This window comes from Aristolochia californica, unplaced genomic scaffold (genome assembly GCF_029961685.1).
Source record: "Aristolochia californica isolate CCGP_79_NKW_82.1479 unplaced genomic scaffold, dmAriCali1.0.hap1 SCAF_13, whole genome shotgun sequence".
NCBI classification, from domain to species: Eukaryota; Viridiplantae; Streptophyta; class Magnoliopsida; order Piperales; family Aristolochiaceae; genus Aristolochia; species Aristolochia californica.
This window is the reverse complement of record NW_027181804.1, coordinates 25,431,964-25,455,525: the sequence shown is the minus strand read 5'-3', so window position 1 is coordinate 25,455,525 and position 23,562 is coordinate 25,431,964. Positions and strand designations below refer to the sequence as shown.

The 23,562-nt window shown below is 35.4% G+C and overlaps 2 protein-coding genes across 2 annotated transcripts; one reads left to right on the top strand and one right to left on the bottom strand.

The window, feature by feature from the left end:
• Positions 1-12,149: 12,149 nt before the first annotated feature.
• LOC137948850 (uncharacterized) lies at positions 12,150-17,980 on the bottom strand. Its single transcript, XM_068795032.1, has 8 exons — positions 17,536-17,980; positions 15,837-15,976; positions 15,492-15,591; positions 15,281-15,379; positions 14,281-14,631; positions 13,309-13,401; positions 13,002-13,208; positions 12,150-12,811 (listed from the first exon to the last, which is right to left on the bottom strand). The coding sequence occupies exons 1-8, from the start codon at positions 17,884-17,886 to the stop codon at positions 12,551-12,553; spliced, it is 1,602 nt and encodes a 533-aa protein (XP_068651133.1). The 5' UTR covers positions 17,887-17,980; the 3' UTR covers positions 12,150-12,550.
• Positions 17,981-20,633: 2,653 nt separating this feature from the next.
• LOC137948011 (light-harvesting complex-like protein 3 isotype 1, chloroplastic) lies at positions 20,634-22,976 on the top strand. Its single transcript, XM_068793910.1, has 3 exons — positions 20,634-21,139; positions 22,319-22,456; positions 22,547-22,976. Exons 1-3 carry the CDS (start codon positions 20,797-20,799, stop codon positions 22,786-22,788), a joined length of 723 nt encoding a protein of 240 aa, XP_068650011.1. The 5' UTR covers positions 20,634-20,796; the 3' UTR covers positions 22,789-22,976.
• Positions 22,977-23,562: the final 586 nt, after the last annotated feature.

Sequence of the window (23,562 nt, the reverse complement as noted above, 5' to 3'; positions counted from 1 at the left end):
ATTTCTTCCCTTAAGGAGAAATCATGTAAATATTCTGTAAATCCGGTGATTGTGTAATCCCATTAATCACACATAATTCCTTCATGTATATTCTGTAAAACGGCTATTTAAGCCGATGATGTGAATGAGAAAATATGAATGAAATTGAAGTTGTATTCTTTAGTAAAGTTAGTCTCTTGACTAGATCACTATCTCATCTATTCAAAAGCTTCTCGATGGAAAAGACACAGACTGCTTCTATTCGACCAAATCTGAATTCTTAACCCTTCTTTTACCATCATAAGAGGAAAGCTACAAATGCCCACCTTCCTACACTAACAATAAAATAATCCTCTCAAAAAAATAATTATTTCTCGTGTTAGTAGGTCAAAAGACCCATCAAATGATCTATAAGGCATTTGTGCGATAAACTCCTTTAAATGATGCTTAGGATGTCTTCTTCTATTTATACAATAAACATTTTTATGTCAATTATATGGTTAAAAATCTGCCTATTTAATGGACTTACAACTTATGTTTTTCTTGTTTGTATAAAGTTAAATTATGTCATCGTTATGGATTAGTATTCAGTAGATTTCCCACGTCTTGGCAACTTGATATAGTGTAAATCATGTTCTTGACTTGTATGAAATATTAATATTCACTGGTAAATGACTTCAATCATGCCAACTTCGGTATGTAGTAGCAATAGGAATTGGGTAAAATTGCTAGCCCTAATGGTATATAAGCATATAAAAGGGAAAATAGCAATGCTCTAAAATAAATTCAACATTCTATAATCTTTGTCTAATGTGAAGGGATACAATTACGTGTGAACTTTCTATTGGTTCCATGCGTTTTTCTTTTTTTTTGTGGAGAAGTATAACGAAATTGTGGAAGTATGGCATCTCTTTGTCTTTGACAAATGTATTCCTAATATAGAAGTAATGGTCGAAGTAGGGATCATCAAAACGTTAGGCCATTCAAAGTAAGACAATTTCTAGTGCCTCTTATCCAATTAGGCTCTAGCCCTAGCAACTATTGATTCAATTGAACTCTTATTATGTGTGTAGAACATTTTATGACCTTTTGTGGTCCGATTTTAATAATTCATGCAATTCTTGGAAGAAAAAAGAAAGTTTGTCGTGTTCGATACGTTTTGGCCATTTACGACTAGGAAATATTTTTCATAACATTCTAAAAAAGAAGGTAAACTATTATTTAGGTAATAGAGAAAATGGTTGTCATGCTATACAAACCTTGTTGGTTTTTCCTCTGAAGAAATATTCTCTTTGACAATTTTATGGTTCCTAATAAATGTAACATTTTATAAACATAGTTTATGAATTGGTTTTTACCATTTGTGTTCTTTTTTTGAAACAAAATTAACATCCATCATAAAGTTACATGATTTTGGCTTCGTATGAGCTTATAAATTCAAATATTCCATTGTCACATGTAACACCCTTTTACGAATACGGTTAATGACATAATAAGAAAAGAAGACATAGACATTGTAGAGAAAGAAGAATGAAGGAGTCTTTTACTTGGGTAGTTTTTACTACTTCCTATAGAAATGGGAAACATAAAGAGATTACAATAAGTTAGGGAAAGATATAAAGAAAGCTTATAGCAAGAGTAAATTCAATTTTCAAAAATGGAAAGTGATGCTCGCAAAGGTGGGGTGTGATGTTATGGTCCTGGGGTTTAATACTTATGCCTTCCGCTCTTAACAGGCCGGTCTTTTGGATAGTATCGGCTGGTGCTTAACACCCAACCCCCTGATGTACCGAAACATAGGGCCCCTCACAAGCTGCACTATGACATGCTCATCAACTAGCTCAAAAACTTCTTCTGTCCCTTGCACCATCCACTACATGTCATCCTATTAAAGATAACATGAAAAAATTATAATAGTACTCTCCCCTAAAATAAAACATATAAATAAATGAATCTAAAAGTTATAATTTAAGACATACTTATTGTTCTTGGGATCCTTCAAATCATTCATACATTGATTGATGAGTAATCCTAAATTGCTCAATCTTAGAGCCACTTTCATTGTACCCTACAAATTTTAAAACATAATAAGAATATCTTAGATTAATAATATAATTTCATAAAACATACATCAAATTGAATAGATATTATCTCCTCTCAAATGTGTATGAATAACTTCATTCCTATATTAGGCTGAATCGTTTGTTTTATAATATTTTTGACATTTACTCGGGAATGTTTCTTAAATTTTATATCAAACATTGGTAAAACAAAACCTTAGTAAAACTTCTATACATAAACTTTACAATTCAAATTACCTAAAAGGCTAAAACCTCTCCCCTCAAAAGATACTTTGATGCATCCATTGCCAATCCTCAAGGGAAACCACTCCATAAGGGGTCGATAGTGTTGTAGGTGACCCCATGCTCCAGCGCCAAGCATGCATGCTAATCTTGTGTTCTTAGAATGCAACACCGCATATCCAATGCACGATGACATGTTGTTGGCCTAGGTGGATTCTCAAGAGGGGGTGAATTGAATATTTCAAATTATAAATTATGTAAGGCATGTAAACAAAAGATCATGCAAATTCGCAATTTCAATGAAATGTAAACATTCACACACCATAACACAAGGATAATTTTTTTATCGATGTTCCCCTAATGGTATTCACCACCCAAGAACCCTTACATGGGAAATTTTACTATTTTAAAACTCTAATAGCCGGTATTTACACAAAGATTTTTGCTCTCTTTAATCTACGTGTAGCTCAATACACGCTTTTTACAATCACAATCACCCCAAAAAATTGGTTAGATTCTAACTCTAACTGACCCTTTTTATTTAGATTGAATAGGTTCTATCACAAAGTGAAATTAAAGAAAGGTAAAAACATACACCCTTTACTTGGAGAGTACCTTATCCTTAAGAGATCCAAGCTACCACTTCTTTAACAACACAATGCAGAGGGAGGCAACTTGTCTAGAATGAAATGCCAAGAAAGGAATGGAAAGAGTAGTGATTTTTTCTAGGCTAAGACTCACTCTTTCACTTTAAAGCACTTTTGAGAAGATAAAAAGCTCAAAGGTTTTGCCAATAAATGCTCATTAACTTATCAATGCATGGTTTGAAGGGGTATTTATAACTTACTCAAGCGAAACTAGCCTTTTTTTTGCCTGTTTGCAAAAATTAGACCGTTGATAGATCGATCATTGTAAGGTGATTAATCGATCAATTGATCATAACGATTCTTTTTGTGTCAAGATGTGACGTATTGATCGATTAATTTGTTACCATTGGTCCTAAAAATTTAAGTTGATCGATCATTGCCAGGAGATGATCGATCACTCAGAATTCCCTCTGGTTGTGCAACACAAGTTAGATCGATCAGTGAACTTTGTATGACCGATCATGCTCTGTGAAATTTACTTGCTGGACAATATTGATTAATCAATCCAAATGGGATGATCAATCATACTTTATACCATTATATAGCCATGTTTTGGATGATCGATCAATCGACTATGGTTGATCGATCATGCTTTATAGTCTTGGCCTACATACTCCTCGATGATCGATCATTCAAAAACTTGTTCAACTAAGTTGACTTTAAAAGCATAGGAATAATTTTGTTTACCCAATTTTTTTAACATAATAATACAAATAACCAACTTTTTATCTTATGTGCACAAATACCCAACTATGATAGATCAACTACACATGTACAATCAAAGGTGACATGTAAACTTTGACTCATTACATGGTTCCATATCATGATGCCACATTAGCACCAGAATAGTCTTATGCCATGTCAACTGACGCATCATTGGGAAGTCACGTCACTCTGTTGGATGCCATGTCATCATGCCACATCAACAAATAAATAATTAAATAATTAAATAATTTTAAATTACTTTTTAAAATATTATAAAAATAATTAACTATTTTTAAATTTTAATTAATAAAAATATATTAAAAATAATTATAATTTGTTTTTTAAAACATATAATTATTTTTAAAATAATTTTTAAAATAAATATTTGTTTTCAAAAAATTAAATATTTTAGAAAAATATCTTTATGATTTAAATAAAATTATAAAAATATAATGATTATTTTTAAATATATTAAAATATAAGGTAATAAAATGTGCACCGATAAATTAGATTTATAAACTCAAAAATAATTTTTAATTAAATTTTATTTTAAATCGATAATAAAGTTGTTAAATAGGTAAGAATAAAATTTTTAATTAATTAATATACGAATTTTATGTTTTGTTATTATAAAAAGGTAGAATATTTGTACCAACAAATAAGAATTTTAAAACTAAATTATTTTTTACTAAATATTGTATTAAATTAAATAATATCTTAAAGTAAAATAATTACATTAAGGTATTAAGTAAAATAAAGTATTAATTATATTTAAAAAATATTTTTGAAATAATTAATAATCAAAATATATATTTTTTATTATATTAAAGTGAAGGTAATGGAATGAAATGTGTAAGAGTTTTTAAAACCAAAAATTAATATTTTAAAAAATTTAATTACATAGTAACCTAAATCAATCATGAAAAGAAAATGGGAGAAAAAAAGGTAAACTATCATGGAGGGCAACGCGACATTTAATGACATGGCAGATGATGTATCATCCTACATGGAGGATAACATGGATTGCCTATGATGTGTTTGTTGAAATGGCATAAAACTCTTCGAGTGCTAATGTGGCACGATGACATGTCACCTCGTAATTGATCAAAGCTTACGCATCACCTTTAACTAGGGGTGGCTTCGAACCGAGCCGGCTTGAGCTCGGCTCGGTGCATGCTTGGTTCAATTCGGTATCCTTGGATCTCAAGCCGAGTTCAAGATCCGAGATCAACTCGTTTAAATTAACGAATCGAGCTCGACCGAATCCAGGTTCGACTCGATGGCTTGTTAACGAGCTAAGTAGGGACAAGGAGTAGGGGGAGGGGGGAATTGTTTCCTCCCCTCGACACCGCCAAGCCCCTCCCGTCTGCTGTTGTTGCCGCCTCTATTACCGTCGACAGTTGCTCGCCAGCCACCTCTGTGGCCATCCGATCAATTTTTTCCTCCCCTCACCTTCACCTTTTTAAATGAAGTTCGGCTTAAACAAGGTTCAAACTCAACTGGATTCGATGCCACCTTTACACCCAATTTTAAGTAGAGGTTATTCCCAATTAAAATGTATACAATGTATTTTTTGAAAAGTTTTAAATGAAGCTCGATTTGAACATAAGCAAGTTCGGGCTCTGCTCAGCTTGATGCCACCCCTACCTTTAACTATCTACATGTGCAGTTGATTAGTCAAAATTGGGTATTTGTAAAAATAAGTTAAAGTTGGTTATTGTGTTATTATGTTAAATAAATTGGTAATATCGTAAAATTCCCTATAATTATCAACTGTTTACATGAACAATATGGGAAAGTACGCAGAAGCCATGCAAGAACTAGCAGCTGAGTTAATGAAAGCTATTTTTGGAAGTTTAGGATTGAATCCTGACTTCTTCGAAGGAAATGGCGGAAGGTTCGCAGATGATAGTCCTGAATTCCTATCTTCCATGCCCAAATCCAGAGCTCTTGCTGGGCATTCCTCCACATACAGACTTCGGATTGCTCAGAGTTAAAGAACTAGCAGTTGAATTAAAGAAAGCTATTTTCTGAAACATCGAACAATTTGGCAACCAGAATCATTTTTCTGGCCAACACAAGATGCAGAAATGCTGACATTAATTCTATGACAAGTTAAGAATAGCCAAAAAGAGAACAGAAAGCTTGTACAGTTACAGAGTCGGATACCAATATTTAGAAGCAGCAGCAGACATTTCACAGAGGAAGCGGAAGACTGGGAGAAGACCAACAGCCTCTGACCTCGAGATGGTTAATGGAGATGCAATATTTATTCGCACTCATGAATTTGGAAATAAAGGAAACTCCGAACTTTTGTAAACAGAAAATTTGGGTACTTACTGTCATCTCTCTTCATGAAACGAAATAGCAATCTAGTCGATTTTGATCTCCTCTCTCGTTTTCCCTCTGCTCCGCCATGACTAGTAGCTTGAGGCCAGAGTGAGGGAGTTCCAGAGAAGCGCTGCTCGGCAAGGGAGAAGATAGTAACGTGGCGATGCACAGTTTCATCCGCAATTCGAATTTATTCAAGAATCGTGCAACTGGAAGTCAAAATCGTTTCCGAGCAGAAGAAACACCGATACAGAAGAAGAACAAATCATGATTTGAAGAAGAAACAGAATTCATTCCAGTAGTACTATTGAGAAGTTGTTGCCATTTGATCACAGAGCATCTTCTAGTGACTAAACAAAACAAGAAAATCACAAAACCCTTTCCTTCAAGCAAATATGTATATATATCTTTGAAGAACAATGAAGAGGATGGCATGCTGTCTGCATATAGCTGCGGCTTTTGAGTGTTGAACACCCACCAGTTGTGGTGAACGCTTCTTGTTTTCCTTCTCTTCCTCTCAACGGAAATGGAATGGAAGCTTACCCCTACAGAATTCACGATCCCTTTAAAATTAAGCCAGTAGCTTTCTGAGAGTCCAAAGAGAGGGAAGTTCCATTAGAGAAGAAAAGAAGTGGCAGGCCGACGGCACTCGGCTGACCCCTAACGCAGATCCTCGCTTCTGAACCTTGAAGAAATGGATTCTATTGACGCTTCTTTTTAAAGATAACCAGGTGATTACATTAGTGATTTCTTGGAACGATGCTCTTTGGGTGCAATGAATCCAGTTGTTAATGGCTGTTGAGCTAGCTGATTTCTTTGAGAGGTCCCTCTGCGTTCTTGATGAGAGACGGATTCGATTAAATTGGGTCTAAGGTTTTATCCTATCATGACTAGCCACTTAGGAAACCTTTTTTCTAGCTAATAAACTCAAAATCTTTGTATCCACCAATCCATGTTGGACTATTTCTTAACACTCCACCTCACGTGTAGGTCCACTCTCTTTTGTAGCTCTACAAGTGGATAATTTAGGTGGAAGCCCACATACTGAGTGGCTGGCTAAATTGGGTCAAAAACCTTATCCTATAATGACTAGCCACTTATGAAACATTTTTCCCAGCTAATAAACTCAATATCTTTGCATCCACTAATCCATATGGGACTATTTCTGAACAGAATCCTCATAGCAAACTGAGAGGGCATTAGATTTGAGAAAACCACCGGAGAACATGGTTTGGTATTCAACTTGCCAAGCTGTTAACAGGGAAGGTGTTCAGAACAAAACAATGAAGGTGGTGATGAAATCTTCACCTGATCAATTGGCTCAAAAGTAAGAGAACCTTAAGTAATGGTGAGCCAACATAACAAAATCTTTTGGATTAGAAAAAGTTTTCATTGAGTCTTGCAATTTTTTTCAAAAACTTGTTTTCATAATTACTTGTGTTTTGCTTTCTCATTAACTTTGCATGAACCTTCAATCCACCTAAGACATCAAAGGTATTTAAGTACTCTTAGGGCCTATTTGGAACCCAAAAAAACGAAAAGAAAAGAAAAGGAGAAATAAAGTTATTTTCTATTGTTTGGTAGTAGAAAATCATTGAGAGAAAAGAAAATAAGAAAGACTTAGTTAATAAATTTTCTCTCACAAAATGATGGAATTTGGAGAGAGAGAAGAAAAGAAATGGAAACTTGAGAGAAAATCTTAATCATAAAATTTTTTAAATATTACTAATTTTCTTTTCTTTTTTATTTTTCACTTGTATCCGAAAAATTATATTTATCTGCTATTTTCTCTCTCATTTTCCATGGAAAAGAACCACTTTTCTTTTCTTTTCTCTTCCTTTTTTTTTCTCTCTCCACTTTTTGTGTTCCAAACACAGTCTTAATAGTGACATAGTGCCTTTGAGCAACATCAACTTTCCTTGCTTTTCATTTGTAGCTTGCAACTAGTTGATCTTTCTATCTTACATCAGCTATCTTTATTCTCCTCTCTTCATTATCTGCTCAATTTCCAAGCCCAAGGAAGATTTAGGCAAGCAATACAGGTTACTACATATGATAATTGGATTTTTGGGAGGTAATGCTAAACCCTAATTTTTTTTCAACTAATTTAGTGTTGTGTTTGAGTTAATTTTAATTTTTGTGCGTAATTTATCTTGATTGTGGCCTAATTTTGGGATTTAGGGTTAGGGTTTATGGGATTTAGGGTTCAAATTTGTGTTGATAGGGTTTAATTTCGGGATTAGAGTTGGGGTTTGGGACTTTTAGGGTTTTAAGCTCTAGGGTTTAGTCTTTAGGTCTGGAATTAGGGTTTATGTCTTTTTTAAAAAAACATAGGGTTCTCGATTTTTGGGGTGATAGTGTTTTAAGTTCTTAGGGTTTAGTGTTTGGGGCTTTTAGGGGTTTTAGGGTCTAGGGTTTGGGACTTTTAGGGTTTTAAGCTCTAGGGTTTAGTCTTTAGGTCTGGAATTAGGGTTTATGTCTTTTTTTAAAAAACATAGGGTTCTCGATTTTTGGGGTGATAGTGTTTTAAGTTCTTAGGGTTTAGTGTTTGGGGCTTTTAGGGGTTTTAGGGTCTAGGGTTTGGGACTTTTAGGGGTTTTAAGGACTAGCATTTAGGGTTTGGGGCTAGGGGTTTTAAGGAATAGGGTTTAGGGTTTAGGGATTATTTTAATTTGTAGGTTTCTCGGTTAGGGTATAGGATTTAGAGGGTTTAGTCGAGTTCAAACAAGGCTGATGATGTACGGTTCGTAGTGCCTGTGAAGTCATATGGGGCTCTACCAAGGGTGTTCGGTGAATTTGGACTTGATGAGTTAGTTTTTGCATTGTTAGTCATCTACAATGAAATTAGTTCGATTAATTTTGAAATATTTTAGAATGTTGTTGAATACGTTTGAAGTGCTATGAAATATTTTTGCCATGTGGTGAGGAGATTTTGGAGTTATAAATATCCACCACATGGTCCAATTCAAACAAGGCTGAGTCGCCTACACAGGCGTCCATTAGCCAATGAAACCCGACCCCCATCAATGACGATGTACGGTTCGTAGTGACTGCGAAGTCATATGGGGATCTACCAGGGGTGTTCGGTGAATTTGGACTTCATGAGTTTGTTTTTGCATTGTTCTAGTCATCTACAATGAAATTAGTTCAATTAATTTTGAAATGTTTTAGAATATTGTTGAATACGTTTGAAGTGCTATGGAATGTTTTTGCCATGTGGTGAGGAGATTTTGGAGTTATAAATATCCACCACATGGTCCAATTCAAACAAGGCTGAGTCACCTACACGGGCGTCCATTAGCCAACAAAACCCGACCCCCATCAATGACGATGTATGAAGAATATGTTTACGAAGCTGCCAGTGGAAGAACGACTTAATTGGCTTAAATATTGTGCTGATGAAATGTAGTCAATAGTTTGAAATACACTATGTATTTTGGGACGATTGTTTTGAAGTTTAATTATGACTTTATAAGACATATCGTTGATAGATTATGAATCCTATTATGGTTAAGATTTGGGTTTTCATGATTGTTGTGTTCTTATTGTGTGGATGAATATTGTGGGTGGGTGATTGGAGATGGTTTTATATAGGAATGATTGAAAATAGGTCATGATTGAAGATAATGGTATGTTTTTGTGTTTATGACATTTAGGAAGAAACAAGAATTATTGTTGTAGTCGTCATTATAGTTGTGGTGATTGTATTTGCAGGTTTCCATAGAAGACAAAAATAGGAATACAAGAATGATTTTATTGACATGTCTTATATACATGATGGGAAGATACTATCTCAACCATAGGTATAGACGAGCATTACGTCCTCGTGGGATTGCAATAGCTTGTTGCATATTACACAATTATATACGTAAAGAGGATTACAATGATATGTTTGAGTATTTTTATTAAGTATTATTAATTTATTAGGTATTTTTATACTATATATTATGTTATTACAAAAAAAATTATTTATTAATTATATTCATTTATGTTATTTTTAACTGTTTTAGGTACTTTAAATAATTTATTCTAGTCACACGTAATTAGTAAATTAATTTATAATAAATTTTAATCATTAATTGGTTTAATTATGCAATTGCTATAATTAATTAAACAATTAGGTTTATTTATTATATTCCCTTATGTTATTTTTTTATTTTTATTAATTTTAAATAATTTATTCTAGTCACACGTAATTAGTATATTAATTTATAATAAATTTTAATCATTAATTGGTTAATTATCCAATTGCTATAATTAATTAAACCATTATGTTTATTTATTATATTCCCTTATGTTATTTTTTAATTGTTATTAATTTTATATAATTTATTCTAGTCACACGTAATTATTATATTAATTTATAATGAATTGTAATCATTAATTGGTTAATTATCCAATTGCTAAAATTAATAAACCATTAGGTTTATTTATTATATTCCCTTATGTTATTTTATTAATTTTATATAATTTATTCATGTCACACGTAATTATTGTTTTAATTTATAATAAACTATAATCATTAATTGGTTTAATTATCCAATTTTTATAATTAATTAAACCATTAGGTTTATTTATTATATTCCCTTATGTTATTTTTTAAATTTTTTATTAATTTTATATAATTTATTGTAGTCACACATAATTATTGTTTTAATTTATAATAAACTATAATCATAAAAGGTTACTCATTCTCTTCTTTATTTAGAAAAAGACACTGGAATCTGTTTTCCAGGCACTAACACTGGAATCTGTTTTCCGGCCACTTCAACTGGCCTGGACTAACACCCAAACATGAGTTAAAGTCGAAGCAATTCATCTTACTTCAATTCAATTTTTCACTTAATTTCTACTTCATTATGGACTAACCCCCTAAGGAAATCCAAAGCAATTGCAAACAACTGTGATATCAAACCCTTGGGAGAATGCTAGCTTAAGGGTGAGTATGAGGATGGTTAAACCGGAAGACTTAAGTAAAACTTGAGAGTTCTATTCTTTCACCTTAGACTCTTTGATAGGACTCTGCATGAGACTAATTTTAGATTCCTTGATATGGCCTATTCAACAAATTAGGTTACCCGGATTAGACAAGTTAGCACGGAAAATTCTGGTTTTCCGATCACCTTTGGCCGGACATTTTATACTGAGCTCGAGGTGCAATTATATTTTAGAGTTCAAAATTAAGGGCAATGTAAAGATTGAACTCAGTGTAGGTGTGTTGTCTACTTAACCTTAGTGGAGTCCATATCAGTAACCTAACTTGGTTGAGGAGGGAGCTCCTTTTTGGCAGTAGCATTGGCATGGATATACTTTGACTAAGTTCAAAAGTGGATTTCAACTTCTTTAATTTTAGACTCATTCTCCACTCCAGGCCTCCACCCCCTCCAATTTCATTCCACCATTTTCTACCACCACATAGAAGTCTTTTTTTTCCTAAAACTAGCTAATCTTGAACCAAAAAGGTTTGGCCTCCCATCAGCCAAATTTGGTGTTCAACCGCCAATGGTTGGCGACAATTTTATTCAACTCGTATAATCAAATTCTCTTTTTCACTAACTATTTTTTAAAATAATAATGGTTAAATTTTTATTTTATTTTATTTTCCCTGGGGTTCCAAACAAACTCCCAGAGTAGCAGGACAAACCTCCTTTCATCTTTGGTGAACATCTTATCTCCTAGAGTAAATGAGGGAAAGATGGTGGGGAAGCAACCTCTCCACCCCCTCTCCCTAAAACAGAGAAGTTTGAAATCCCACAGGGTTCATCACTCCCTTTCTGGACAAAAATAGGGAGAGGGGCAAAAAAATTGGAGGTGGTCTCTGCCATTTCTGCTTTCTTCAATGAGGGGCAATCTTAACACACCTTATATTTCTTTCTTTCTCCTTCTCATACTCCACTTACACCCAATATTTCTATCTTTCTTCTTTGCATAGTCCACTTATTCCAAAACATTTTTCTAGCCAAAGAGAAAAATGATTCTGAAGCTATCCTTGTGGTGCAAATAGTCATAACTCACGGAAAAAGCTGAAGGACCAAAGTATAATTTTTTCAATGTCAAAATCAGCAAACCTGTAAATAATAGAGATGGGGCTCCTGGGTTTCTATCAAATCATCCTGGGTTTTCGTCATTCCCAAATAAACTCGGAAATACAATTTTCTTGACAATAATCAGTGAAGCATCATATTATTCCAAGATTTCTAAGCATTTACCATTCCAAAAAACCCAAAAAAAAAAAAAAAAAAAGGATTTCTAAGCATGTACATCTCATGAAAGAAAATAGGATACTGTTTACAGAAAAGAGAATTGGGCATCACTTCCAACTTATTGACCTACACTAAATCTAGAATTTATTCTCTTCTTGAGCTTCACCATACATGGGGACAGGATTGACAAACCTCTCCCACCCATCACCTTAAGAAACTCTTTGTACCAGTTGATTGCATGGTGACCAATTAACCAATGAAATTTCAGGCCACTATGGCCTAATAAATGGAGCAGAGTATTTACTAGCTTCTGAAGAATTGAATTAGACATGTGTATCATGTGACGGATCTCCTGAGTATGGGTTCTCGTATAGTGGATAATCTAAAGGCCAGGAATTGATTCCAGATTGTACTTTGCGGATGATGTTGGAGCTTCAGTCTCACCGTTCTCCTCTAATTTGGGTTTCTCGGTGGCACCCAGATTCTGCAAGTAGGAGTAAGATGGGTTTGAGGATGGCCCAGGATTGCTTATCCTGCTAGCAAGGAAACGTTTGATCAAGCGTCTCAAGAATGGAGCCATGGTATCTGGCTCATGTTCTAAGAAATACATGATACCTCCCATGCATAAACAGAAGAGAGCCACCTGAGATTTTAAGATAATGGAATAAACAATAAAATAGTTAGCATGCTTTTTCACTGGCTCTACTGAATTCTGATGTTGAAAATTTTGCTTTCAAGTAATTAGGTATGGTTTCTGCAACTAAATGGAGTAATGGTAGAGAAGCAAATGAAAGGAAGATCCATAAAAAAATAATAACAAAGATAACTTTTACCTCAGCATTCTTAATATCTGGAAGGAGACGGCGATTCACTAAGATATACCACAAGGAATCTCCAGCTCGGGGAAGCACATAGAGAGCTAACTCTGCTCTCCTGCCTTTCTTTTCCATAAGTACAGAAAGGGCAGCTATCCCACCAGCAAACCAGTACAAAAGTTTGTGATCTTTTGAGGCCACCTTTCTATGTAGACATATTACTCCCTAGCATCAAGCAGAAGTATCACTACTGCTACTAAAAGAGTATGATGAAGAGAAAAGTAAAAAAGAAAAAGAAGAAAATGATATTTGATGAGATAGCTACCTGGAAGATGCCAACAAAGGCAGATAAAAATGTTGTTGAGCGAATAGCAGCTAGAACAGCCATTGAGCTCACACGAAAAGGAGACTCCAAGAACTGGTAATTATCAGGTCGAAGGTAAGAGATTAATTGCCAACTGAGGGTATTCAAATTTAAAACTTTATGATACCAATTATTAATACATTAAACAAATAAAAATATTAATTACTATAATACCAAGGGCTATGAAATCCTAGAATTGCACCTTAAACATGTACCTCACTGGCCAGACACTCATACAAAATTGACATATAGAACAGGCTTGTTGCAGGTGCCTCTTGCACCCTTTTCTAGAGAACTTGATTTGCATTTTTACCAAAAAAGAATAAGGAAGATACCATTGTATTCATTTCAGTAACAGGTAAACTTATTTATAGAACTGTAATTAAGGATACAAAAATCTTATCAGAAAGAAGCATACTATGCAGTTTCCTAATTTCCTGTCAAATATTCTCTTCACAAGATCACTCTTTTTTTTAAAGCTTTGTTTGTGTGAGTCTAAGATGAATTCTCATAATTTTGAAGATTAAACCACTTATGTTAATTAGTTCACGTTTTGCCTCCTTGGATATGAAACTCACTAGCACAAGAAAGCTTGCTTATTTCCAGAACACCACCTCTCTTATTAAGTACAAATTTATCCTATGAATGCTTCTTCAGTTTTCCCAGGTCTATGCAACAAATCAAAGAATAAATGCATTAAACAAACAGCTCTAATATTAAGCAAAAGATGGAACTTCTAGCATTCATAATGGAGGAGGCAAAAGAAAGGGAAATAAACAATGCTCAGTGATTGCTAAAAATAAAGTAGCAGACCACTTGCAAATTCACAAATATTTTCGATAAAAACAAGTTTTGTGTGTTCCTCATATGAGCACTGAAATAATGCACACCATACTACGTACCTATTCAACAAATCCAAGAGAAGTAGCATACCTTCTGTAGATGAAGAACAACAAATGGTACAAATGTCAATGAGAAATATAAAGGAAATGTTTTCCTAAAAGTTGCTGAAGCTGCACGTCCATTTTGAGCCAAACACGAGCTCGTGTCAGGATGAATTATAGAACATGGGATAATGGAGGGATATTTCTCTAACTTTATGAAGCTCGCAGGCCTCCTTCTTTTGGATAAGAATGCAGACAAAGCAACAATATCAACAGGAAAGCCTCTGCAGATATCCCGGATGGCCTTGTATATTGGCTCCTCCACTGGTCCAGTCTTTTGGATAAAATCTTGATACGCTTTAGGTAAACTCTCTGGCCGCATAACAAAGGCATACATGACCTGACACCCAGAACAATTTTGCATAAACGAAAATAGCAATAGCAAAGAAAAAATAACAATGAAATTTTTTGTAGGCAACCCAGTTGTGATAATGGATCTTAAAACCTTGCACTACAAGTGGTCAGAGTGAATCAATTCCGTGGGAAACAGTGGCAAGCGTCATGGACAAACCTTGTTCTAATGGTGGAAACTTATAAAATCCTTGGAAAATTATACCACAAAGTTAAACAATTTAGGAAAAAAGAGAAGCATAAAGAACTTCCTTTATATTTTTAATTTCTTTTTTCCAAATTGCAGACAGTAAGTTTCATATTCTAATTGTGGGTTTTTGGCACACCTGATAAACTACAGAATCATGATATGCAAAAATGATGAAGTAATCAAACACTGGCAGTTCAAGCATACTGATCAAAGACATGTCTATCATCGTCAAAATCAGAGCCTTCTTCCTTCATATTCTGGCCATTTTATCCACATCATATATGGAGTGGAATTAAAGCATAAAATCAATACATATAGAAAGCAGATGGCTATGCAAACATATGCCATGGAATTCCACATACAAACGGGAAGTATATGGTCTGATCCTGAGATTGCAACAAGAGTAGAACACCTGGCATAGGATATAGTTAAATAAGATTTAGGTCACCTGACTACATGCTAAAGAAAAGAGAAAAGAATCTCCATGTCTCCAATGGCTACCCCAGAGATGAAATTTGTTCTTCGACTTCGCAGAATTATATGCACACTGTAGGACAGATGTAGAACCTGTTAGAGTAGGAAACAAGATTCAATTTGCATAATTCCTAGCACTAACAAAGGGACACTAAAACAACTGAATTTAAAAACTTGCTTCAGACCTGTGCAAGTCTAGCTAAGAGATATAAAGCAAGAGTGCGCCTCCGACTTGAATCATCTAATGCTAAAATGGACAGACCAGCAACTGAACCTGCTAGAATTCTGCTCCATCATGCCCCTTAACTAAGTCATCTATATTGGATAACATTATGCACCACTTATACACAAAACCATCAGCAAGCACCCATTCTCAAAAATCAAGGAAACAAAAAGAAAGGAAGATTACATATAAAAAATGGGAACAGCATATTGCATGCATAACAGAACCGAAAAGATAAAAATCAAAGGTAAAAAATTAACTTGCATAAGAATATCTATTACAACAGTACAATGAAAGTAAAACTTACGGATTTAAAGGAGTCTCTTTCTTCCTGAACTTCCTTAAGAAACATCTGATGGCATGATAAGATCCAGTAAATCCCCCAAAAAGCAACCCAATACGGCATGCTTCTTCTCTTACAATCAAATCTTTTTCTGATACAAGTTGCTACAGAAAGGAAAAACATTATCAAATAGCTATAGTCAGACATTCAAGCTTAAGAGCATCCCCTCTTAAAAAGATTGACCATAATAAGATGTTTCTAACACTTTCACCAACAACATAAACTATGGCAAAACAAGAGGGTATTATAAAATTGGGAAGAGAAGTATGGGAAAACTACTTCTCTGTAAATAAACATAAGCATGTAAAAAATTGCAATAATTCCAAACTAGTGTAACTTCTATTTTTTTAAATAAAAAAACTGAAAACAAAGAATCTAAGTACATCAACAATATTAACAGGATTAGAACAGGTGATTTCTTCAGTGGCTATTAGTAAAAATGCCCATTTCACCCACCAAACCACAGCTGAGTAAAATAATCTACTAATCCCAGCACAGACTGGATCCCCAAAGCAGATGTATACCATGTTTTTCCCAAGGAAATATTTCTGGAAAGCTGGTGATTCTCTTGTTAGCTACTTTACAAGCTAAGTTTTTTTTTAGTTTTTTTATTTTATTTTATGAAGCAAAAAATTTATTAAAAAAAGAAAAAACAGAGGAGTCCCTGATACAAAACACAAGGGGACCCCTAGTAGACAAGCTAAGTCATTTCAATACAAGATGGTCATCCTATCATAAAAAGAAGTACAGAACACTAATTCATATATGTAAATCGATCATTAGATAACCAAAATTCTTCAAGACCTGGCTCATTAGCTTTTAAAATCTCAAAAATGGTTTGCATCCAGGAGAAACCCAGTCAAAATAAATGAATGCATTAAACGCCTCTTCAAGCTTTTTGAATACACTGGGTCCTGCCAGTCAACAGATACTATATCCTAGTTCATGGAACTCAGCTATTCAGGACCCCGAATTAGTTACTAGACACTGTACGCTATACAAAATAAATGGGAATACAGATATGAAATGCAATTAGTGGCAATTTGTAAGTAGATATATCTGTACAAGATCAGAAAATTCTAATTACTGCCACTGATAACAAGTGGAATAGATTTAGAATAGGAAAGAAAGAAGGACTGATATATAAATAATATTAAGATTAAGATTTGGCTCAATGGTCATATGGAGGTTTCTTGTCTGAGTCTTGGATTCAAGTGTCACCAGAGGCTAGGGGTGTAGTGTGGGTGTGTATTATCAACATCCCGAAAAAAGTAAAAGATTAAGAATTTTTAGATGCCCTTTACAATTGAAAACAAGGGACTACAAAACCAGTTCACCTAATGACTGAAGATAACAAAAAAGGAAAAAAGAAAAGAAGCATGTAAATTATACAATTACACTCCACATTGCTAGATTAAGAGGAAAACAGTCTGCTACCCCAATAAGCACTACAAGATATGAAATTTCAAAACTGTATTGTTAATTGGCTTCCAAACAGGTGAATCACTAAGCAAATTCAAAATCCTAATCCGAAAACCCAAAAAACCCCATCATTTCATCCACCGATAAGAGACAAATAAAGAGAACCCAGAAGAGGAAGAGGAAGAGGAAACAACTATCATTAACAACAGAAAATCGAGAATAATTAGGAAAAAAAATAGACCTTAAGATCAAGAAGAGAAGAGTAGGACTGCCGCTTAGCAAGCTTGAAAGCGCGGAGTAGGATACCGATCCCCACTCGAACGCCGTAGGAGAGGAGGAAGCTCTGGCAGAGGTTACCGATGGCATTGGCGACACAGGAATCGTCAGGATGATCACAGGGCGGGTATTTACCGCAGGTGTGCCTCTGACGTCGCTGAAGCTCCTCGATGGCATCCCGTAGGCGGTCGTCGGCCTCGCGAAGGCGGCGCTCAACGGCTCCGTCGGAGACATCCCGATCAATAAGCGGAGAGGGAGGGTCGTGGGAGGAGGTAAAAGAGGGAAAAGGGAAAGAGGGTTTGGAGAGGAAGGGCATGACGTTGAGCGACAGAAGGTGATTTCCACTTTCCTCTGCAATTCTGCATCTGCTGCAGAGAGGAGCGGGGAGGTCGAGAGCGTGAAGCGTTGGCGGAAACGAGGCGCAAATAGCTGATAAATGAAATCGACATTATAATACTTCGCGCTCAAATTCGGAGACGACACCGTGACGCAAAGATAACGATTTTCAGGCCTCGTCTGAACTAGAGTCATTACGGCTCTAAAACTCGTAACTCCGTCTGTTGATGGCTGCAACTGTAATTTCCAAAAGCTGATGACGTTCATTGACGAACGCAGGGCTGGTTACATGCCAAAACGGGCATGCCCCAAGCCCGAAGCCATATCCTTAAACCTTGCTTTGCTGGTCACCAACAAGTGAGGGGGCTCACCCTCCCCCTCCCCCCCCTCTTTTTGAACTCTACACGACAAAGAGGTTGGCTTCTCTCCCTCATTGAACCAGACAATTCATGGGTTTTGATGGTTATGTGAGTGACTCTACGAGGGACCAAGTCACATGGCTAGGTAAAAAGTAATGGAGGGGAGCTCCCCCCTGTTCCCTCTCTTTTTGAACTCTACACTACAAAGAGGAGGGTGATAGTCCCTTTTTTTCATGCAGTAAACACTAAAGGAGAGGGTGGCTTCACTCCCTCACTGAACCAGACAATTCATGGGTTTTTATGGTTTTTATGGTTATGTGACTGAATCTACAAGGGACCAAGTCACATGGCTAGGCAACCAATAAGGGAGGGGGTTCACCCCCCTTCCCTCTATTTTTGAACTCTACACGATAAAGAGGAGGGTGATAGTCCCTTTTTTCATGAAGCAAACATTCAAAGGGGTGGGTGGCTTCACCCCCTCACTAAACTAGATAATTTGTGTGTTTTTATGGTTTTGATGGTTACGTGGCTAACGCTGCAACCGATCACATTATTTGCTTGTATAATTTTATATTTTTACAAAATGGATGTAGGACGTGCTAGTTGGATGACTCCCTCCATAGTAATTACCATCTTATCAATATTTTCTATATAGTTATTTTGTTTCTTTCATCTTCAATTTCATTTTTTACATATAAATTTCATTTGTCCTGTATGTAGCAAAGGGCAGAGCGAGTTCCTTATAAAATCCGCCCAAGTTCCATCTCTATAAAACGGCTAGTATGGGATAAGTTTAAACTTTAGTTTTTTCACGTTTCATTAGCATATTTTAAAATCTTTCAAGTAAAATTTTTATTCTCCAATGCCTTATCTTTTAAAGTATGCTATTTTTATTTACATTAGAAACATACCCTCAATTTTGGCAACCATGGGTTCCATAGAATTTGTCCTTCTACCAAAGGAAACCCTATTTAAATAAAAGAAGAACAACTAATCGAATATTAAATGCTAAATTCGTAAAAAAATTAAACATAAAAGTCGATTCTATGTAAAAATCTCTCTCTAAAATTTTTATCGACAAAAGAATTCATTTTCATCTAATCCACTAAAAGGAGGAAGTATCTCTTTCACCCCCTTCTTTAATGGACTCATTTAAAATAGATCTTGTTTTTCTTTTCTTAATCTACAATTGTCGACTATTATTTCTATGTTTCTTCTTGTCTTCCTCACATAAACTAGAAAAAGAACTAAAAAATATGGGAAAAAAATAAAAAAAGGAACCACAACACTAAAGCACAAAATTAGTATTTCTTCTTATACAATATCTTGTCGATCAGGGAAGTTTGTAAATATATGTGTATATATATATATGTTCTTATGAAATAGGTAAGGCAAAATACAGTTTGATCGATTTAGGGAAGCATCTTAATCACTTAAAAATCTTTGCCTACTTTTTAATTGTTAATTTTAGAGTCAAGACATAAAAATAAGAGATCTCAAGGGAATGAGAGAAGAGAGTATTCTAGCTCTTGGGAGAGAGCAGAGAAGAACCAAGGGAGAAAAGGAAGCGAAAAAAAGAAAGAGGTGTATTGATGAATTTGAGCCAGAAGGAAGAGGCTTAAATGCTCTACACGGTTACATGCTTTAAAAGGAAAATGACATAAGAGGATATACATCAGCTTACATAATTACAATTTTATGTAATCTCTATGAATGTTCTATTTATTTACTAACCATGTCGCCTTTACACACGTGAGTGTCTCTTAACAATCGTTTTAATTTATAGTTGTTTGTTCACACGAAAACAAAATGATAAAACTTATTTTTTTATTAATTTATTTAAAATATATTTTTATCAATTTTCTAATGTTTATGCCTCATCGACGTACTTTTTCCATCATTTTTTGTTGGAATAACAAAAAAATATTTTTTATTTTTTATAATTTTTGTGACAAGAAAAAGCAATAACATGGGTTGGGATTTTGGTTGTCCAAATCCAAAGGCTATCAATTGGAGGGATTAAACTCACCCTTTCTATTTTGGCCGCTTCTATTCAGAGTTTTCAAGCACAAGGCTCTCATGTGCCTATTCGTAATTTAGACCTTTCATTGAAGACAACATTAAGGCGCAGATAAGGCACATAGATAGGAGTGATGGTCAGCAAGTGTTCCTATTGGATGAATCCATCCACGTGGGTAAATGAAAAGGCCAAAAAGGCAATCCGGAAGAGCAAATCTAACGGTCTTGATCACGCAAAGGGGTCCCACATTTGGTGGCCTGTGAGCCTCGCTAGCTCTCTTTTTTTTCCCGAAAAGGGGCGTTGCTAGCTCTCCTTACGTGCTAACCTATCCATTTCTGCGCTGCTTCACTTTTCGTCATCGTCATCTTCTGTCACCGCCACACTACTCGTCTCTCCTACCCTTGTTCGGAATTCTGAGGTTCAGAATTTTTTGTTGCAGCTTTCTGAGGTTCGAAGAAGAATGCAATTTTCTCGTTGCCCTTTGGCTTAGTTAGATTCTTGGGTGGGGTCGATGGCATTGTTTTCTTCGTCTTGCTCTACCTTCTCTGTGAAACCCAATTTCTTTTCGCAAAAACCTTGCTTTTTTGCTTTGCCGAAGAGAAATCTTTCGTTTAGACTCACGAAAGCGACAGATAATGGAGCAGGGGTCGTGCATTCGACTGCTATGGAGGAGAAAATAGAGGCAAAGGAAGAAAGCTCACCTCCGGTTTTGGAGAAGAAGGAAGAGTCGAATGGAGCTGTGACAACTCCCGCGGTTCCTAAATTTAGAGATCCCAGGTGGGTTGGAGGGACTTGGGAGCTGATTCAGTTTGCCAAGGACGGAAAGACGGACTGGGATGCGGTTATTGATGCCGGTAAGAACGGCGTCCTTCTTATTCTAAGCTTTTATTTGTGAGATTTCTCATTGAGGCATTTAATCTTATGCGCCAAAGTTTTTATACTTTCGGCTGATTTCTTTAATCGTCTTTCCTCTCTGATAAAGAAAATTTCGACTAGGGTTTCTGTATGTACTGCCATTCCTCTCTGGTTATGTAGTTCGTTTTAATTATTTGAGAGTACTTTTAATCTTGTACGACTTGACCTCGCTGTCCATCTTGCCTCTAATATTTGTTGAGTTCAATCTTTTTTCTCCGATTTCAGTGTATCTTCTCTTCATGCATGAACAGTGCTGAAAAGTGTAGTTCTTTGTCACTCGAATGAAATACCAGTACTTGGAAGATTTATACATCTTAACTGTCACACTAGTTTCATTAGTAAGCCTTTTGATATCTTTGCTGTGATTCCATTCCTAAGATGTGTTTTTTCTTTTCACCTTCATAACTAGTACCCACTTTTGACTAATATTGTAACCCAGAACCAGCCATTGCTGTACTTCAACAAAAAAATGTCACTTTTCCTGTAAGATTTTTTTCCTTTGGCTCTTGTTGAATAAGGATGAACATCAATAGAAGAAAAAAAAAAAAGTTTAACAAATTAAATGTTTTCTGGTACTGCTTTGGTATTCATCTGTTAGTGGTGAGTTCAGTTCCCATAATGTCTTCTATGAAATGTGGATTTTTCTCTTTGTGGCTCGTTTTACTCGTTTGATATCTGCTACAAGATATGTCGGAGAATGTTTTTGTACATCAACCTTTTCTGCAATGGAACCCATTGAAGCCCTTTTCCAAATCCTGGAAGGTTGAAGTGTGACTCTAGTATTGCATAGTGTTTCGGAGGCTGCTTATGAAACGATGCCATGAAAACTGCATGGGACATCTCCCTTTATTAGTCTCTGACTGTGACTTACCTTATAAATTTTTTATTTTTTATTCTTTTTACTGAAGCATTTTGGTTTTGATCATTGTGACTTGAGCTCTGTATTGGTATGCATTTATTCAAATTCTATTTCTACCACTGGTAAGTTCCTGTCTCCATGATAGTTGCTGTTGTTCTGTACCATGTTGGGCCACCCAGTCTCTGGTTTTCTTCCCAAAATATTACTCAATTGATGCTTACATTTGGTTTATTTTACGTTGTGAAATAATCTTCTTCAGAGGTGAGGAGACGTAAATGGCTTGAAGAAAATCCAGAAACATCTACCAATGAGGAGCCTGTTGTCTTTGACACTTCCATCGTTCCTTGGTGGGCTTGGGTGAAAAGGTTTCATCTTCCCGAAGCCGAGCTACTGAATGGTTGGTGCTCCTACATTTTGTTTTCTCATCTTTAAACATGCTCGCAGAAAGCTCTTATCAACTAACAAACTCTCTCATGTATATATGTAGGCCGAGCTGCCATGATAGGATTTTTCATGGCTTACTTTGTGGATAGCTTGACGGGGGTGGGTCTGGTTGATCAGATGGGAAATTTCTTCTGCAAAACTCTCTTATTCGTAGCTGTAGTTGGCGTACTTTTGGTCAGAAAGAATGAAGATTTAGAAAATCTGAAGAAACTTTTTGAAGAAACCACCTTTTATGATAAACAGTGGCAAGCAACCTGGCAGGATGATCCTCCTGCCAAGGATTAGGGACTTTGCCCTGCTTTTATGCACTAGTTCACTAGCTGTATTTTTGGTCTATTTTTAATATCAGATTCATATGCTCTTTTTGTGTACATTTGAACAAGCCTTACTAGAAGCTTTCTAACTCATGGCCTGTCTGTCACCGCTTGTTCATAAATCTTTTTCTTAATTACTACTTCAGCAATCGCAGACTCGTGAGTGAGAGACTCCAAATTTTTCTGTTTCAGCAAGTCCCAACTCTAATACATGTTTGGTAATGGGTCCTCTCTTAAGGTTGGTATAATTTCTCACAAAATCTTGGAGATTCAGAATCTACAGATGTGAATGATCGTAATCTGACTGCTTTCGTGCTCCTAATGGTGCTACTTCTAACCACATTCCGCAGAGTCTTGAACTATTCCTTCTCCTGATTGATTATTTGTAGCAGACACTAGAAGAAGAAAAAATGAAGAAGGCAAGGAAATGGGAGAGCAGTTAAGATGATCGAAATTAGAACCAGACCAGAAATTTCTCAAGCTTTTTGTCTGCCTCCTTAATCAAGCATGTCTCTGATGCTCAGTAGCTTTCAGGCTCTTTAGTCCAAAAAAAATAAATGTTTTATCGAAATTTGCTGATATTGCAAGAACGCTGCATATACATCATACATGGGACACCATAACGCGTTTTCTCGAGCTCACTAGAAAGGCTTCAGAATGAATGCTCTGGATTAAATACTATAAACTCGATAAAGCATGAATGAGAATGAGCAATGAAGAAGAAAGAAGTGAAAGAAAAAGGAGA

Bases quoted from the DNA above. Each gene is read 5' to 3' on its own strand.
- LOC137948850 (XM_068795032.1), bottom strand. From the start codon at position 17,886: ATGCCCTTCCTCTCCAAACCCTCTTTCCCTTTTCCCTCTTTTACCTCC. The intron at 15,380-15,491 runs GTCTGAAGCAAG...TCTGTCCTACAG, and splicing joins TCTTAGCTAGACTTGCACAG to TGTGCATATAATTCTGCGAA. The intron at 13,402-14,280 runs GTATGCTACTTC...GATAATTACCAG, and splicing joins TTGTTCTTCATCTACAGAAG to TTCTTGGAGTCTCCTTTTCG.
- LOC137948011 (XM_068793910.1), top strand. From the start codon at position 20,797: ATGGCATTGTTTTCTTCGTCTTGCTCTACCTTCTCTGTGAAACCCAAT. The intron at 21,140-22,318 runs GTAAGAACGGCG...AATCTTCTTCAG, and splicing joins GGATGCGGTTATTGATGCCG to AGGTGAGGAGACGTAAATGG. The intron at 22,457-22,546 runs GTTGGTGCTCCT...GTATATATGTAG, and splicing joins CGAAGCCGAGCTACTGAATG to GCCGAGCTGCCATGATAGGA.